Raw genomic sequence first — 19,437 nt, 5'->3', positions numbered from 1 at the left:
TTCCATTTTTATTAATTTCCACGGGAAAAAACATAAACATAATACATTAAAACAACAAAAGATATATTTTTGAAGAAATTAAAGGGAGCAGAATGAAGAAAACTTATTTTTCTGCCCCTTTTATGTGCAATACATACAAAAAAACAAAAAAGGTACATCTACAACCAATTACACATTACTATGTGGATGGGCATATACTGTGAAAACATAAGTAAAATAGATATCAAGATTGGAAAGTCTTTCTCTTCTTTTCAACTGATTTTTTATACCTTAACAACAAACAAGGCTATTAAATGTAGTTTTTATATTTTTTTTGAATGGTGACTTGGTTTCTTAGTAAATTGTTGCAGCTTTGCTCACATTAGTGATTCTGCAAAGCCAGAATGATTTACATTTAAGTTATTTTTCTATTGTTTTGTTTCAATTTTAGCTTTCTGTCTGAATTGAGATCAGAACTCAATTTGCTTTCCACGTCTGTCATTTGGATGAGCAAATTTATGCAAAGTCATGGCGGACGTAGCTTACCTTCCCATGGAAATGACGTATCTGGGCTCGGGCATCTGGTCGTACACCTGTTGGACGGCAGAAGAAGTTGGCTTGTTATATAAAGTCTGAGTCAGAGCTAATCTGTGGATTCAGCTGGAGGAAAGGCTTCGTGTGAACTCTTCGACAGGCCGCTCATAATCCAACCAGCATTTACACAGCTGTTCTCTCTGCTCCCCTCCAGCACACGAGCCGAGGTGAACAGGAGCTTCATTTGAACCGTTTTAGCACATAATTAGTGTTTCTGTCTCACCTTCCGTAGAGCTGGTGCCATTTTATTCGTTAGCGTTCCTGCCACGATCATGACATCTGCCTGGCGAGGACTCGCTCGGAAAACCACTCCAAAGCGGTCCATGTCGTAGCGTGGGGCCGCCATGTGCATCATCTCGACTGCACAGCACGCCAAGCCGAAGGTCATTGGCCATAGAGAGCTCTGAGGGGAACACAGATGGGAATGTTACTTAATCAAACGTTCTTTGATATTACTGCTTCAACAGGTCATACAAACAATGACTTTTTTCTGAGCCAGCTAAATTGAATTAGGTCTAATTTAGGATTTTTTTTCTTGAAACTGCAAATTTAAAATATTTATGACATAAAAATTTATAAAATGTATACTTTTATGTCATAATTTAAGGAAAAAAAATACACTGTTTCCATCATTAAAGACCCACTCTAATAAAAATTGTGCTGTTTGGTGTTTTCAACATCTTCTTGAGGCATTTTTGTCAAGATGGGGGCATATATAAAGAAAATTAAGCTCAAATTGTTATTTTTAAGTATTTCTTTATTCAAATTGTTGTAAATTTAGGAGTAGACATACAAAGAGCTTATTTGTGATGCAAAAAGTACACTACTAGCTCCCTGCTCCGGTCTGTTCTGCGAACGGTCCCACCCATAAATCAGAGGTGAAATTCTTTGTTTTTACTTGTTTATTTTTAGGTTTCACAACAACTGGTACATAACAAAACAAAAACCTATAGTAAACAGATAAAAAAATATATACACATAAAGAACATTGTCAGTTCTTTAAAGACACAAGGAAGGAAAAAAATAGATGTGTTTTGAGCCAATGAAAGGCGCTATACAAATAAATAAAGTTTAAGTTTGAGTAAATAAAACATTATATAGTATAATTAAACAATCAAAAAAATGAGTAAATGAGACTTGGAGTTCATCTATATAGAAATTGTTTCAATTCAACCTTGGGTATTCATATTTAACTATTTATAAATATATGTAACACGGAAAATATATTGAAATATTAAACAACCTCTAATTTAGACATTTAAAGTGTCTTTTACTCCACTCCATTCCATTTGATATTTTTCCAATTTCCTTTTCAGAATCAGGACAAAAAGTTGCTTATTAATTTGATCATTTGACAAATTTAGCACCAATTTAGTACAAAAAAAAGAAAAAGAAAAAGAAGACTGATAAAAATCTTGATCTGGTATTACAGATAAAGTATCAGTAGGATTTGTTGAACAATGGGTTTCTGTCACATATCTTATTTTCTGTTTTAGATTATCCTTGTTGTACATTAATGTTTTTGTTTATGTGTAAATAAATAAACCTAATTAAACTATTACAATGAACATATGTTTATACAAACATGTAGTGAGCATTGGCCCTTGTTCAGTAACAGGCACTGTTTATTATAATAATTCCAACACCATGGATGTTATCACGGCCAGCATTTTAAGAGACACTCACCCTGCGTGCCCAGTTGACCAGGTCATCCAGCTTGGTAACAACGTACTCCCCTTTGCTGCTGGCTACAGATGCTGGTTTGGCTGCTGCCACTGATGTGCTTCTCTCCCTGACCGGCACCACACTGCAACCAAGTGGAGGACAGGAGCGTCACCGTATGCACAGCGTTAATCGTCTATTCATAAGAACAAGCTTTCTGAGGAACTCACCTCGTATTTGTAATTTCATTTTTAGTACTGCTGTGCAAGCTTCTCTGCTGCAGAGCAAACACGGATAACGACCTGTCCGACAAGAGACAGAAAATAACATGAAAAATATTGAAATATGCATGAATATGATTTAACTGTGCTTAATGTCTAGAAAATAATGTGAAGATATCACAGCGATCATGCTGTGATGGTGTCTGTGACTGACAGATGGATGGATTTCTCTGAGCAGAATGATGAGCTCTCTAAACCTGATGATACTTAGAGGCTTCAGGAAAACTTTAGCTTTGAACAGCAGGCAGGCTTAGCGCTCCGGCTGCCAAAAAGGAAAATGTTTCAACTACTTTTGAGAGTGGATTTCTTTTACTTTCATCTCAAGTGGGATTTGCCTCGAACACGAGCCTACATCAAACAAACTCAAACAAACCCACATAAATATATGGGAACATAACGGAAGACCGAAAAAACAAAAAGGAAAAAAGTATTTTTTACCTGGTTGAAAAGGAACCAAACAGGGCCAGGCGTGGAGCTGTGGAATAACAACACTGTAACTTAAACTGTAAATAGCTACAACAGATAGTGATTGGATTGCTTAAAAACACAACAAAATATTAATAAATAAAAGAGCGACTTTTTTAAATTATGGTGAAATCAACCATTCATATTCATACATGGCATTCTACACCTACATTTATCATTTAAAGATAAGGTTTAATTTAAAATTCCAAACTTCAACTCTGCATCAAAAACAATTCCTTGTTAAATATCTTTATCGAGAGATTGCATAAATGAATAAGTTAGCAACAAAAAGTAAGCATGTTTACGTTTTTTTACAGAGTAATATTGAGAAAAAGATACTTTCAACGGCAGCATAAAATGTGTCAATATCAGAGTTTACGACCAGAAATCGTACTGTTTTATGTTATAGTCAAAAAGGCGACCAATAATTAAGATTTACCAACACAAAATTCAAAACTAACGCAAAACTCTCGATGTAAACTAGCCAGAAAGGCTTAATGTAGCTTAACAATCTAAAAATTATCAACAATAAAACGTGTTCGCATTTCTATTGACATAAACTGCTGCATTTTATCAATAATAAAGTAACAACATTAAAAAATTATGTTAGCTAACCAGGTTAGCTGCTATGCTAACTCGCAGCAAGGTCAGCGTGAACGTTCAAGGAAAGCTACAAACCCGATTTATAATACTTGTGAAACACTAGTTAATACATTTTTGCAAACGTAATGTCAAACCATCTGAGTATGATGTCAATAAACTAAAAATGTCAAGACACACAGCGATTTTCTTTAGGTCAAAACATTACTTACCCACCAGCGCCGCCATCTTTAGCAATGTTGTTACATCAACTGCTCCTTCCGGTGCGGGTTCGAACTCAGCCTGTAGAGGGCGCTACTGCTTTTCTTACGTATCATATCTTTGACGTTTTCTCAAGAAAACAAGTGTACAAAACATTTAAAAGAGGGTTCAATGGTTTAGAGATGATAATTAATAAGATTGTTAACTTTTGATAAAATAAAAGCACAGGAACTGCAAATGGAAGATCCGTTCTCAGCTTTAATACATCTCGTTTATAAAAAATAAATAATGTGAGCCATTAAAAGTGGGAAAACAAGGAACAAAAGGAGAACCAGAAATAAAGTGTGACCTAAATAAAACAGAATTGAACACACTTAACAGAAAAAAATACATGTAATTTATTTGCATTCATCAAGCCAAACAAAACATGTAATTCAGTAATTTATTTTGACATGAATTTAAAAGTCTTAAACCGAATGACTAAAAGAAAAAAGTTTTTGATCAATTTTATGCTTTAATCTGCTTTACTACATAAGTTTCTGGCTGTGTATATGGAAATAATGTCTGAAACTTCCTTAATATTGCTTATACAACTATGCATGACTTTTAACTATTAACATAGTATAATAACCAATGACAGAAAATTAGATGTCTCTTAGATTACTCTAGTCAGCTGCTTTTTTCTCTCAAACCTTTGCTACATCAATAACTCTCAACTGCAGCAGGAGTTATAGAGCTTACACAACAATATATTCATAATAACCTTTATTTTTGTTTTACAGAGTAAAGCACGTCTTTGCAAAATTCAAAGTATTTCCACAAATTTTTACTGCCATCACATGCGTGTGTCTGTAAACTAAACGTAGTAAAATAAACGTACTGTTCCTCAATCCAAATTGTATTTTCCAATATCAATTTAACTGAATAATATTGAAAATTTGATTAACAGCTTCCCTCAGACAGATTGATCTGGTTGGATTGTAGAATTAGAAATTGATTCATCGATTAATCGTTACACCCCTATTGTATCGATATGAAAAAGATTAGATAAATCCTGTGATTGGAACTTAAAAAAAGGTGTATTTTTACTCTCATAAATGTATTTAGAATGTGAATTTTCTTAGAATTCTTTCATAAAGCTGATCAATTTTCTCTTCAATCAGAGTTCATATAATGTTTAATTGGTTGTATACATGCTGGTTTGAGTCAAAACCTGGTTTCAGGGAACAAATCGGTTGATCTACAGCAGGGCAGAAATGTAAAGCAAGGATGTCGTTTTATGAAAGTTTCATTATATGTCCCAGAATAGCTGAAAATAAATGCAAATAAATGACAAAAAAAGATAGACTTTTTGTTTTAATCTCTGTTTTTTTTAATTGTCTTGGACATTTACAAAGTTTTCTGACATATTTGACATTTGTGAACTGCAGCTGCAGTAGCAAAAGCAGCTTCATGCTGTATGAACTTTAAGTACAGAGTTCCAATCATTAAAGACAGGCACTGCAGTGGCTTAAAAAGGACAACTGTTTTATGACTACAGCATTGTTCAAAGGCCTCCTCGGCCACTGGCAGGGCTGAGCTCTAGCATGGCAGATAATATAGCACGAATCCACATAAAAAGGCTGCGCTCGGGAGGAGCATAAACACAAGTTAAGCCTATACACAGTTGGAGGTTATAGTGGCAGCGGGTGGAGCTGTGCTGAATTGCAGACCACAGGAATGGCCTATTTTGGAAAAATATGGCCTCCTCTTAGAGAAGAAAGCGCAGCTCCTCACTGAGCATCCAGGATGTCTGTGGGAAGGACGTCTGGTTTGCCACTCGGGCTCTGAGATGTGCTCCCCGACCAGGGGGAAGGGGTGACCTGATTATAGAGGACGTCCTGGGAGCCGAAAAGGAAAGCTTTGAGATAGAGCTGGTACATCAGGAACAGATTGAGAGCGACTACGGCGAGGAGCGGGAAAAAGGTCAGCCCCGAGCCGAAGCCTCGCCAGGAGCTGCACGTGTTCAGGCTGAACCAGTAAACAAGCCTGTAAACAAGGAGAAAAAAATCCGTTCAAGCATAAACAGCTGAGCAGAAGCTGAAATCTTCACACTTTAATCAGTCAGACTTGTTTTGGTTTTGTTGTCAAGGGCCTGAATAAACCTGCGTACATCATGAAAAAAAGGTTTTTTCTTATTTTTTAAGTTTTTAAAAGTAAAAACTGAAAGGTTTTTGTGGTTACTGACAAGACTAAGCAGATGTTTTAGCAGAGCTCATCACCAAGACATCTTTATGATACTAAGAAAACCTATTTCTGATTGAAAAAACATTTTAGAAATGTGGATTTGAATTCCTGTAACATTATATCAGTCCTGTTAATTGAATTTTGAAAAATTATTTAAAACTTTTAAAAGGTTTGTTTGGATCTTAAGTAAAAACGAATAAGATACAACATTTTCCAGTCCCAGTGGATCCTTTGTGGACAAATGCAGCAAATTAAACTTGAACTGAATAGTTTCAGTCATCTACAGTTTCATCCTATCCTGTTGCAAAGGCTCACTGCAAAAACAGGACCCTAATACATCGATAAATGTTGTCACATTGGCAGATTTTCTTTAAAATAAATAAATACATTTTAAAAAGAGAAATGGTCTTACAAAAAATTCTTATTTAGGACAAAATTTATACTTACTAAGACCTGTTTTCTCAAACTAATTAAAAACTGTCTTAACATGATTATTTTTCTTGCAGATAATAGAACAATTTCCTGAAATAAAGCTCTTTTTACTTTCTGAAGGTTCTGTTTTTGCAGAGTTCATAATTATGTCTATAGTCTGCATTAATTCTCTCAATGCTTCAACTTTATCATAAAAGTAAATACGTTTTAGAAAGCTGTGGATAGATTTCCATGTTCAATTCATAGCAAGAATTTTGCGAATTGCTATTTTGATGGACAAAAAAAGGCCAAACCTCAACAATACTACATCCTTACATAGTAAGAGCTAAAAAAAAACCGTTTGTCTAAATTAAATGACTTAAATATGATGACATCACTTCCTGCTAAAATGGCGACAACCAGAGATCTAAAAAACAAGCGTCAAATAAACCCAGAAGAAACTATTTATTTATTTATGTTATATTTAGGGCTATTGTTAGAGTTAAAATGTGAGCAATGTGTATTTTGGCCCCAAATGTCACATGTGACCGACAAGCATTTCCATCAGTGTCTGTGTTTGGTCGCATGTAAAAATATACAAATAACTTCAGCCATAAACTTCATTAAAAAATGAATGTGTCACCACTAGGAATGCTCTGTTTGATTTTCCCCACAGTTTGGTTCAAATCTTGGTTTTTGAGTGTTTTGATCAATTTATGATTTGTACAGTAACAAAAATTTAAACAAAAATACATTTTTTGTATCAACTCAAAAGCAAGCAACAATGAAGAAAATATTTTCAGTTGTTTTTACTACACCTGGTATAATGCTATGATATTAATCCAATCATCTTTTGAATTAAAACGTATTGATCCTGTAATTATGATTATGTTGTTTTAGTCATTATAATAATAATAAAAAAACTGTTGCTTTCTAAGATATATTTTCTGCAGAGCGGCAGTAGTTTGTCCAAAATTTGCTTCCGAATTCTTAACTGTTGGTCTGGAGTAAGCCCCCTCCCCCACTTCCCGTCATCCCTCTGTTTATGCGCTCTCCTTCTGTCCTACAACCCCTCATAACCCCAACCTAACATCAACCGTGTAACAAAAATGGCGAGCAATTTTAGAACGACAGCTTTTAGAATTCACTTAAAGACTGTATCAGTAGATCAAAAAACATGCTAAACATTAATCATTTCATTCCTGGTTTGGAAACTCGTACTTCCTCCTTAGGTACTCTTTAATCTACATAAAACATAAATGACTCTCTGACAGACTAAATGAAGGGAGCTGCTGCAAACTGAGATTATTAGGGAGTCGAGTGAGTCTTCTGCTGCTCGGCGACATGCCGCTTTCTCTCTGGCTTTGTTAATAACAGTGGTGGCGTTCATTTTTAGCCACTCCGGCAGACGGCTGCAAGCGTCTGAAGCTTCAGACGGGAATAACTACCGGAAGATTTTGTGGTGCACAAGATTGAGTTTTGCTAACCAGGCTGACAAGCATCGTTTAACCCTTTAACATTGGAGCTCCAGAGATTATGTTCTTTGATTTACTGTAAGTTTTTAACACGATCAACGTAATTCCAGGAGATTCTGAATCTACTGGAACTAGAAAAGTTGCATTACCTGCAATAGTGTGAATGCTTTTTGCTGAAACTGGTGATTCAGTTTCCTGTATTTGCTGAAATTGCTGAAGCTATTTGCATAAGGCTAAAGGTCTTAAAGAGTTAGCCCAAACCCCAGTAGATGCCAAATGAGCCAAAAAGTAAGTATTTTTGCTCAAATGTTAGCTTACCTCCTAAAGTTCAAAACTCCTTAGAAGGCACCAAATTACCCCCCCCCACCCAAAAAAAAGCTAGCACATTGCTAAAGTACTAGCTTAACTCAGAATTAGCCCAAAAAAACTTAATTAGATGCCAAATTATCCAAAAATGTTAGCATGTTGCTAAAATATTAGCTAAACTCAAAACCAAGATAGCAATAAGTGATGAAAGTGTGCTTGAGTTTCAAAAAAAATGTATCGTATAACCATAATGCTAGTGTGAATGCTTTTTACTGAAAGTATAGTTGCTGAAGATGCTCAAGTTTTTAGCTGAAAATGGTGATGCAATGTACTCTAATTGTGGGAGAGATTTGCTGAAAATTAAAAAGCTATAATCTTACATTTACTGAAAGACTGGAAATTTTGATAAAGTACTATGAAAGAGTGCTGAAGTTGACCTAAATTTCTGAAAAATTTGTAGTAAAATTGCTTTATAATCCCTAATATATGCCAAATTTGCAAAAATATTTAGGCTGCTGCTTAAATATGAGCTGAACTCCAAATTAGCCCCAAAACATATCCCGAAATATGATTAAATACTAGCTAAACTCCAAAATACCCTAAATTACTTAAAAAATGTTAGCCTGTTGCTGAAATATTAGCTAAATTCTAAAATAAAAAGTAAAAACCCATCTATATATTTAAAGGCTTTTTGCTGATTTACTCAAAATTTTGACATTTTAAGACTTATTATTTATTCTATTTTAAAGTTTACCAAAAATACAAGCAGTAACGTCCTCAACGAGTTAAACGTTTTAAAACCAAGATGGTGAAATTGCTGAAAGTGTGATTGAGTTTTTAGAAAAATGTGAAATTTGTCAGTTTTCTTCAGTGTTTTCTGTATTTTGTGACTCTCACCGTCCAATGATGAACATGGCGACTAGCATGGGCACCACCTTAAGCTGCTCTTGAGGGACTAACAACGCTATGAGGATCAGGTTGAGCACGTAGAGGAGCAGCAGCTCCAAGGACGCTGTGATAAACAGCTGTTGAAGCCTCTGCCGTCGGGGAAGGGACTCCTGCACGCCGAGAGAGCCGGAGCAGAACTGGCAGGCTGCAGCCCCGAGCATCGCTGAGGGGAGGAAACAGCAGCACGTCAGTTAGGCTATCATCAGGGCCAAACCTATCTGACAACACCCTTTGGTTTTTCATTTTCATTTGAATGCCGGCAGAAAGGACCGCATGAAAATCCTCCTCACTGTCATCTGTCTGATGAATTGGTGAAGGGGAAAACAATCCTCTGGACTGGATTGGTCTGGCTGGGTTTCTAGTATGATTGGGAAGTGATTAAAAAGACTGAATCAATTAGGACAGAGCCTGAGAGACAGAAAGGAAGCCAACTTCTTATTGTAGTTTCCATTTAAAGCACAGTGAAAAAAAAAAATCACATTTCTCTCCAAGAGCATGAAATTAAAGGAGATACTGAAACATTCCAGGATGAGGCAGCCAGACAAACCAAATCCTCTCCTAATCTTTGTCTTTCATTTGAGTGTGTGAGGCGAGGGAGCCGTACCGAGCAGGACGGGGAGTGAAGCCGCCACGCAGCAGGACAAGGCGAAGACGATGCGGCTCCCGGTGCTGCTGCAGTCGGGGATTCTGATGGGGACGTAGAAGTAGAACGCGTAGAGAATCCCGGCCGCGCAGACAAGAGAGGCCAGAGCTGAGAAGAAAGCAGGAAGCCGGCCCTTCTGACAGCACGTACACAGGCAGCAGCACCGTCCCCGATCCGAAGCCTCCTCCGCCGCCGTGTCTCCCTGGCCTTCTGAACGCCACACGGCCAGCTCAACGCTCTCTGGCGGCGGGCTTATGAGGGGTCGACCCTCGTCTACAGTACAGTCCAAAGTGTTGGATTCTGGGCTCCATCTGGGCGGGTCTGTGCCGTTGGGGATGTCTCGCTGGGAGGCCGGCGTTTGAGGGCCGGTGCAGTTTTCTACAGTGGCTTCCAGGCTGATCGCTGTGAGGACCGGACTGGACCGGCGCTGATCCGTCGGCCCCTCTTCCGACTGACGAGCTCCGGGGTTCACGGGGTTGCTGCGCTGCTGGTGGCACGGCTGACCTGAACCTGTTCAAATGAGAGCAGAGTTTAGAAGAGCAACAATGAAGTGCAAAGAACTCTCTTACAATTCTTCATCAATACATGTATTCAGTTCATTTATTTAACAGAAACATTGCACATTAAAAATAAATGCTGCTGTCCCTGGACTGATGGTAAAATATCTCCCTATAAAAATGTATTACAAGCAAAAACTACATTTTTAAAAGGTAAAAATACAATAAATGAGCAGATTCAATAAAATGAATCATGAGAATTAAATGTAAAATGGGCTGTAGAGTAAATAACGTAAATGGAATCTATCAAATACATATTTAAAAGAGCTTTTTTAAACTACATTTTTTCATCTGCATCAGATTTACCAAAAGAGATACTTCAGAAAAACTATTTTAATCCAGATTTTTTTTTCTCCATCATGAGAAAATGTTACAATAACATGTTAAAAACTCCAAAAACTCAATTTTCCTTGGGGTGGCTCTTTAAAGACCTGAAAAACGACAGAGGACATCTGAGAGTCATGAGGCTACAGTGATACGATTTCAGTCACTCATCCTCCGTTACATCATACATGTAATTTTAAAAACAACATTAACTTATAAACAGCATGGAATCAAGTATTTACCTTGCCAAGATTTGAATTAAACACAAGTAAACCGATTTGGAACCAAAATATTTAAAATATTTGTTGCTGCTGATTTTCTAAACAACATCCATTTAACTTCAGAGGCTTTTAGTAATATTTGTGTTCTGGAGGGTCACAGAAATCTTACCACTTATACAGAACAGATGCTCTGCTTCTTGTAGCTTTTCCAGTGTTTCTTCTTCAAAAGATTAGAGTATTGGTTTAATCTGCAACCTTTAACATTTAAAGAGCCATTTGAGTCAATTTCTAACTGACAGTAGAAGTTTTACCTCAACCTGTAGAAATAAAATGTTATTTTTACCATTGTGGTCACTATAAATGAATTATAATGTCTTTTTTGGGGTGTATTTTATTTAGAAATATGAAATCGTTTATGACTTTTGACAGAAATTCACATGGCTTCCTTTCAAAATAAAAGACGCGTCATCAGTGTGTAAAAAAAACATTTATTTTACTGTTTATGGTGCAATCCCTCCAAAAATTTGTAAATCTAAAAAATAAAACTAAATTAGAGGTAATTAAGTGACCCTAACCCTATTTTTTAAATCACACAGCACACTTAAAATCCTTGAATTTGATCAAAAATAGAAATAAAAATTGATTTCCACAAATTTGTGATATCTGCTGTCCTTCAACTCCTAAATAAATAAAAAAAATAGTTTACTTTTTTAACTGTATTACTTGCTTACTGTTGACTTTAGTTACTTTTTAAAACCAAAACTGTTTTATATTTCTGTAACCAAAAAGCCACATGTGGCTCTGGAGCCTCAAGTCGCAGACTCCTGGTCTAATATTTGCTTTACAAAAACAACAAAATTGGCTTTTTAGAGCAACAAGCAATCAATTTTAGTCCTTTTAGATCCAAGAGCGAAGAAAAGTTCAAGATGCAAAGCTTTGAGTACAAAACAAACTGTGTTTAAAAGCTAGAATACTTGGTTAAAATTTAAAGTCAAAATACCTTCATCTAAAATACCTTTTTAGATGCAGTGAGGATGCTGCTGTCAAACATAAGGACTTCCTCAGAAGCTGTAAATGTTTCTAAACCTTTTTTTTAAATCTAGTCTGCCTAATTCGTTCTGGCTCCTCTGGAGCGCCGCAGCTCCGACAGGCAGATGCGAGAAGGCAGCAGCAATAACTCACTCCTTGGCTGATCCTGCGCTGGTGGATGTTCCAGCGAACGCTGGGAGCCGGAGACGGAGTGGGAGGACGAGCGCAGCTCCTCCACCGACGACTCGGGGCTGTCCGAGACCGGCGCCAGTGAGATCTGAGTGTCCAGGTCCAGGAAGGGAGAGAAGGAGAGCCTGGCTGGGTCGATGTCCTGGAGCTGGTTGATGATGTCGCTGATGGACTCCTTCATGCTGTCGAGCTCTTTGGCATTTTGACGGTTCGTGGCCTGAAGCCCCGAGGTGCTCATAGTCACACCGCCGGAGAGGAGCAGGAAGAAGTTCAGACTAAAACCAGACCAAAATCAGGAAACCAGATCTGGAACAGAAGAGATGGAGAAACATTGATCAGACTAAACTCCACCTTAAAGCTCTCAAAAGTCCATATTTATATATTTTTTTGTTTATCTGTAACATGTAGAGCAGAAAAATATCTCAACTGATATAATAAATTGTTAATTTTCTGATATAATTTGAATTATTAGTTCTTTTGATTACTACGTTTTTTTTTTTTTAAATTAGTTTCTACACTCGACCTTGCTATATAACTTAGACGACTGGAAAACAGGAAATATTTTGTGTCAATTGGTAACTTCACATCTGAGCCAATAGAAATTACATGTGGTGTGCCCCAAGGCTCCATCCTGGGACCACTTCTATTTAACATCTACATGCTCCCACTGGCCCAGGTTATAAAGAACAACAACATTAGTTACCATAGCTATGCAGATGACACACAGATATATATTAGACTGACACCAGGAGACCGAGGCCCTGTACAGGCTCTTGGTAAATGCATTGAGGACATTAATGACTGGATGTGTCACAACTTACTTCAATTAAACAAAAACAAAACTGAGGTTATTGTCTTTGGGGACAAAGAAAAAAGGTTGGACGTCACTACAGAGCTTCAATCTATTCAACTAAAAACTACCAACCAGGCCAGAAACTTGGGTGTAGTGATAGACACAGACCTACATTTTGATAAACACATTAAGGCAGTCACTAAATCAGCCTATTATCATCTCAAAAATATCTCAAGGATTAAAGATCTGATGTCTAAGCAGGACCTGGAGAAACTAGTGCATGCTTTCATCTTTAGTCGACTTGATTACTGTAACAGTGTTTTTACAGGACTACCAAAAAAATCCATCAGGAAACTGCAGCTTATTCAGAACTCTGCTGCTCGGGTTCTCACAAGGACCAAGAAAGTAGACCACATCAGTCCAGTTCTGAGGTCTTTACACTGGTTACCTGTCTGTCAGAGGATAGACTTTAAAGTTCTGTTACTGGTTTATAAAGCTTTGAATGGTTTAGCACCAAAATACATGACTGACCTCCTGACCCAGTATGTACCAGCCAGACCTCTCCGGTCATCTGGATCCGGTCTTTTATCAGTTCCTAGAGTCAGAACTAAATATGGAGAAGCTGCATTCAGCTTCTATGCACCACAGATCTGGAACAGACTTCCAGAAAACATTAGATCTGCTGAAACACTCAGTGTATTTAAATCCAGGTTAAAGACTCACCTGTTCTCAGTTGCATTTGAGTAATATGTATTCAAAAGTTTACGTCTGCACTGTTTATCTATGCTTGTTTTAAATTAAAATCTTTTTACTTTCTTTTCATTTTATTTTAATGATCACACATTTACTATTTCTATTGATTGTTTCTTTTAATGTTTTATGTAAAGCACTTTGAATTGTCTCTGTACATGAAATTGCTCGTCTCTAAGGTGGACTGACAACAGTGTTGACTCCAAAACAAATCAGGAGTGTGACTCCATGTTGACTGTAATAATGAGGGTTTCTGGAAAAGAAAGATGACTTATATGTATGTGACAAAAAACGTAAAAACTTTAAAGCAGAACTGACAAACACAGACTTAAATACTCTGGAGGACAGTTAACAGAAATGAAACCAACTGCAGATGATCAACACAAACCTGTGATGACTGACAGGAGGAAACACCACAGAAATAAACAGACGAAAGACAATTACTAGAAAGAACAGAGTCTGTCCTTCTCAGTGATCTAGATCAGGCTCAGCCAGTTTGAGCTGTTCCTCAACTCGCTTTTCCAAATACATATTTTGCAGTCTGGTGTCTTGTGAACAATTTCAAAATATTGACACAGCTTTACCGTCTCCTGTAGGAGGTCCACACACCAGAAAATAACTCTAAATGTTTCATTCAGGACAATAACTGCATCATTTCATAATCCTTTCAGATGAGAAATGTAAAGAAGTTGGATTTTTTAACAGATTTAAAGGTTTTTGTAGAAGAAAATAAATATATTTTAAAAATTAGAATTATTAAGTTAAAAAAAAAACTTTGATTTACTTAATCAATAAATGTAACCCTTTAATGCTTGAGGCGTTTCTCCTTCAAAATCTACTGAAATTACGTTGATCCTTTTAACGGTTGAAAAGTTACAGTAAATCAAAGAACATAAACACTGGAGCTCTGGTGTTAAAGGGTTAAAATAATTACAAATGTCACTTTTTGTAAGTTTTGGAAAGACTTTTAACTAGTATTTTAAAAAAAATATATGTTTTAGCCTTAACTCTTCACTTTCATTTTCTAAATTTAGATGATTTTGAAAGAGATAGTAAAGCATCATATCCAATGACCGGTTCAACTGCGTTTAACTCTAACTACCCAAAAAAGAAAATAATAATAAATAAAATAAAAAAATAATCATTATTTTTTTTCTGCTGCGTATTAAAGGGACATCGAAGTGAAGACAAAAAAAAGAAGTGATTTTTTAATTTTTTTAATAGATTAAAGTTCTATAAAAGTTACTATATCTGGTGCACAACAGCAACTATCCAGACTTTTTTTAATTCAATTTTTAGAAATAAAAATGTTCTGATTGTTAACTGCTGCACACCAGACAGTAACTGAAAAAATATTTTTTTTCCAAAAACTGAAGTAAAAAAAGAATTCTGGTTACTATCTGATGCGCATCAGTTACTAACCAGAAAAGAATATTTTTTTACTTCAATTTTTGGGTAAAACATGTTTTTTTACTTCATTTTTTTGCTTAATTGTCCATTTTGGGCTCCAAGTACCTAAGGGAGTGATCAATATTCTTAATATTTTAAAAACATGTTTTCTAAAAGTGCCCCACCAGGGTTAACTTTCTTCTAAAGTTTTAACTTTTACTTTTAGGGATTTCTATTTTATTTGAGCGATATGTAGTTTCTCTTTATAGTTTTGAATCAAACGTAACTCTTCTTCCTGATTTGGTTTAAGTGCTTATAAATGTCTTTAGAGGAATTTATGATCCCTTTTACAGTTTTAACTCTAATATAGAAACCTTAAGGAATAATCAGCTAAATCTACAGGATTTAATTCATTATCCGCTGCATTTATGCCAGGATGAACGCTGGGAGGGCAGAAAACCTCCAGTGACAGTCCAACGTGCTTATCTTGTTTATTTCAGTGTGATACTCATTAAAGAGTTAAGTTCATGTGTATTCAGGACAACTAAGTGATTAAAATCAGAGTAGAACAGAAGTTCTTGTTCTTGGCTTCTGTTAGAGGTACTACTGGACATAAGTGTATGGATCGTAGAACTTTAAGACCCATTTCAATGATGCTCTGATTCATTTTAAATGTGTGTTTTTTAATTATGATTATACTGTTTTTAGCCAAAATGAAAAAAAGACATTAGAAATTAGAAACAAAAATTTCTAGCAATACTGGAGCTGTGATTTGAGTAAAGAAATACTCAGAAATGTGGTTTCAATCTTAATTTTCTGTATATATGTCCTACATCATGAAAAAAAATGCTACAAGAACATGTTAAAAACACCAAAAACACTATTTTTATTGGAGTGGGTCTTAGGGGGGAAAAAGACAAAAGAAAAACATGTGGGATGGTCTAAAATCACGCTAAATATGGTAAAGTGGATAAGCTGGGAAGACGACAAAGTTGGTTTGATAGACACTAATGGTGAGAAAAACAGAGCAGTTTCAGTCTTAACAGCTGAAGGTAAAGACAGGAAGTCACTGCAAACCCTTCCTTGTACAGCCTCTGTTATATATGTATCATGTTATATATCTGGTAAAAATCCGATTATATGTATCACACTATTTGTTATCTATAGGGTGTAAACTTTTAAAATGAGTGAGAATATATTGAACGGGGGTCACTGGGGTCGTTTCACAGAACCTTGTGTAGTCCACACCAGAGTTCTTTTCTCTCATTGCCGCCTTTTTCAAACACATGTGAAAACCAAAAGCAAACAAACAAACAAACCCCGATCCACATGAATATGAGAGTTTGAGTCTACTAGTAAGTGAACTCTGATGTGTTTCTGCAACAATGAGAATGTACAAAAAGAGGTGTAACTAAAGAGGGAAAGTAACACATGCCTTAAATGGTCCAAATATACCCTAAACGTTGAGTTGTGTAACTGTAGTGACTTTGACAGCTATCACACACGACTACGGAACCAAAGATACGTTGACATTTTTACATATTTCATTTACATACAAATATTTACCTCTCGAAATAAAAAAAGCATGTAGACTTGAGCTTTTAGAGAGGTAAAAAATACATTTCGGTTGCGGTGGTAAAAACTAACCAAACTAGAATACATTGTTTTAATGATAACCCTTATATATGTTTAATTTTCCCAGTAATTCTGGGGTCTCCTTATAGATGTTGCATCATAAATACATTAACCTTTGTTTACGTGGATATAGATAATCAGCATTCATGTCATTTTGGAAGATTATTCTGGTGATCATGTCTGTTTAGTGCAATCAGCACAAAAATGAGGAGAAAAAAAAATCACTTTAAAAAAAGTCCTAAATTCTCTGCATTAATATACTTTATATATTTATTAAATTCCAATCAAAATGAAACTATGTTATTGTTTAGATTTTCTGTATTGTTTTCTCTTGTGAGGTGGATCACCAAAACTCTCCAGATAGATCTTGATTTGGCCCTTTTGTCAAATTTTAGAAGTTTTTTTGGTCCATAAGCTAAAAAGTTTGCCCACCCCTGGCTTAAAGGGAGCCAGACTTTGTTTCCCCAGATAGTCTAGAATAAATATTCACCCTGAATACATCCAAGTGGACCTTGGTTAAGGACCAGGAACCCCTCTCGGACTCATCTCGGTTCATCCTGCAATTCCTGGCCAATGACTGAAGAGATCTTTAGTCATGTGGTTTTGTTTACAAGCTTTGGTTCCAAACAGAAATGTCTGATTGACGGCAGTCTGAATACGGACCAAACGCAAAGTTAAGGACTCAATCCGGACCAAATTAACTGGACTCGGTCCGGATCAACGGACTTGAAAACAAAGAAGGAAGTTCTTGTTAACAAATGTCTCTGAAAAGCCCCACATCAGACTAACACATGTAACCATGACAACCAATTAAATAAATCTACAGAAAATAGCTCCCACAAAGACAATTCTAAGCAAACTAAACTCAACCGAGGTCCGATTTCAACTTTTTTGCAATTATCTCAGGTCATCAAAACCATCAGTGTACGATCAGAAACTAGAACAGAAACCCTTAAAGCTGGTAAACAAGAGATTAAATGAACAAAATACATGCAAGAACGGAAATAAAAGTTTAAAGAAAGTGGTCAAAATCTGGTGTGAGAGTTCTCACTTTCTTCCGTTTAAGTTCTTATCTTGGCTTTTATTTCTCTCATGCATGAAGAGCTCCTGCTGATCCTCTCTGATGGGCATTCCTGTGTTCACTGGTCAAATCATTCACTATTTCCTTCAGTCTGAATCGCTCAAATAAACCCTTGAAGAGGTGCAGACCACAGCTCTGACAGCTTTGTTTCCACAATTATGTTATTTTTACTAGAATGGAATCAAAGAGGGGCCAATTTTGCTTTAAATCTTTTGTACTTTCAGATGAATCACTTGCTGACCCCAAAAGTCAAGCTTTTTGTGTAATTTCCCTCAGTAAAAAAACGCCTCCTCCATAGAAGCATGCGCCAGATGAAAGTGGAATGGCACCAATCACGCGTCTTTGTCTGGCTGCGCGTGTTTGAACTGCTTCAGAGGCCTCATTAACATCTGCAGATTGAATTTGGGGCATTTTCTTCTGGACTTTCTCTTTTTTTAAGCCCGTTTTGGCGCTGAACTTCACAGCGACGATTTCCCACCAAACTGCTGGAGTTTAGCGCGTAAAGAGATCCATTCGGAGGGAAATAAATCACTGCGGGGCAGTTTGTTTGCCCCCCACAGTTTGACCAGCTCCACAACCTCCCCGCTTCCATCAGAGGAAAGTTTGATCAATTGCATGAGGCGTTTGGAAATCCCTCCTTCGGATCAATCGGACGCATGCAGTCGTGCGTAAATTAGATTTAAGTGATTCCTAATCTGCGCGCATCCGGCTGCAGTTGTCCAAACTAAGGAGTCACGCGTGACTTCATTCGCCTCAGAGAGCTAAAAATATTTCTCATTTACTCGGACTTACTTCAGTGACAGTCTGGGAAGGATCGAGGTGCTCTCTTCTCCTCTCGCAGCCTCCGCTCGCTTTTTTTGCCTGCCTTCCCTCCCCCTCCGCTCGCTTTTTGTCTTCCAGGATCCTGAACTTCTGAATCAAATTTCAGGACAGACAAATACGAGGCTTTTTTTCCTTCCTCTCCCCGCCCACACGCTTTCCCCCACCTTCCTGGGTACCATGTCAAACGCCATATGGAGCAAATAAAGCCGGCGAGGACGCGCAGCAGCAGCAGGAGGAGGAAGAGGAGGCGCTCTCCGTTTACCTTCCAACTCAACATTAACAATCACGACTTTATCCAAACAGGACGCGAAACATTTATGCGCAAATTAAACTGGAGCAGCAGTTTGATCCGCACGCAGCGCGGCTGTTTACCGCTCTGGGACTTTTACGCAAATATCTCCAGCTGTCAGGGCCTCAAACAGGGATTCATTCAGGGATCCACCTGTTTCTAATGAACGTGGAGACACCCACCCACGGGACGGTAACTGGTGCCCACAAGATATTAGTCGTTCTTTGTATTATTATTATTATTCATGTTCCCTTAAGGGATTTTTCTGCCACTATTGCAAGCAAATCACATTTATAAGATCAATATTTTAAAAAAAATGCAAACAAAAATGTAAATTTTTTTTATGAAATGCCATCATTTGCAAATAAAAATACTATATATTTACTTCCAATTTTTTTTAAAAACTTTTTTGCTTTCAAAAAACTATTTTGGTTTTCAAAAACTTTTTTTGCTTATTTTTTTAAAATCTTGTATTCTTTTGTTTAAAAAACCGTATTTCCTTTTAAAAACATTTTTTTTTTGTTTTCAATAACTTTTTTTGCTTTCCAAAACTTAAAAAAAAATTTC

At 36.7% G+C, this 19,437-nt stretch overlaps 2 protein-coding genes across 2 annotated transcripts in view; both read right to left on the bottom strand.

Moving 5' to 3' along the window:
- Positions 1-3,909, bottom strand: part of ndufs7 (NADH:ubiquinone oxidoreductase core subunit S7) — a 7,749-nt gene extending 3,840 nt beyond the window's left edge. The window contains exons 1-6 of the mRNA XM_024279300.2: positions 3,794-3,909; positions 2,955-2,991; positions 2,466-2,537; positions 2,260-2,380; positions 797-976; positions 526-572 (exon numbers count right to left, since the gene is read on the bottom strand). Coding sequence (XP_024135068.1) covers positions 526-572; positions 797-976; positions 2,260-2,380; positions 2,466-2,537; positions 2,955-2,991; positions 3,794-3,809 — 473 coding nt within the window. The 5' untranslated portion in view covers positions 3,810-3,909. The remainder of the gene's footprint in view (positions 1-525; positions 573-796; positions 977-2,259; positions 2,381-2,465; positions 2,538-2,954; positions 2,992-3,793) is intronic.
- A 1,221-nt stretch (positions 3,910-5,130) lies between these two features.
- Positions 5,131-19,069, bottom strand: LOC112150152 (transmembrane protein 79). The gene is made up of 5 exons (XM_024278177.2): positions 18,552-19,069; positions 12,076-12,417; positions 9,753-10,301; positions 9,098-9,311; positions 5,131-5,810 (listed from the first exon to the last, which is right to left on the bottom strand). Exons 2-5 carry the CDS (start codon positions 12,347-12,349, stop codon positions 5,555-5,557), a joined length of 1,293 nt encoding a protein of 430 aa, XP_024133945.1. The 5' UTR covers positions 12,350-12,417; positions 18,552-19,069; the 3' UTR covers positions 5,131-5,554.
- Positions 19,070-19,437: the final 368 nt, after the last annotated feature.

The sequence above is a fragment of the Oryzias melastigma genome, linkage group LG4, assembly GCF_002922805.2.
Source record: "Oryzias melastigma strain HK-1 linkage group LG4, ASM292280v2, whole genome shotgun sequence".
Classification (NCBI taxonomy): Eukaryota; Metazoa; Chordata; class Actinopteri; order Beloniformes; family Adrianichthyidae; genus Oryzias; species Oryzias melastigma.
This window is presented reverse-complemented; position numbering and strand designations above follow the sequence as displayed.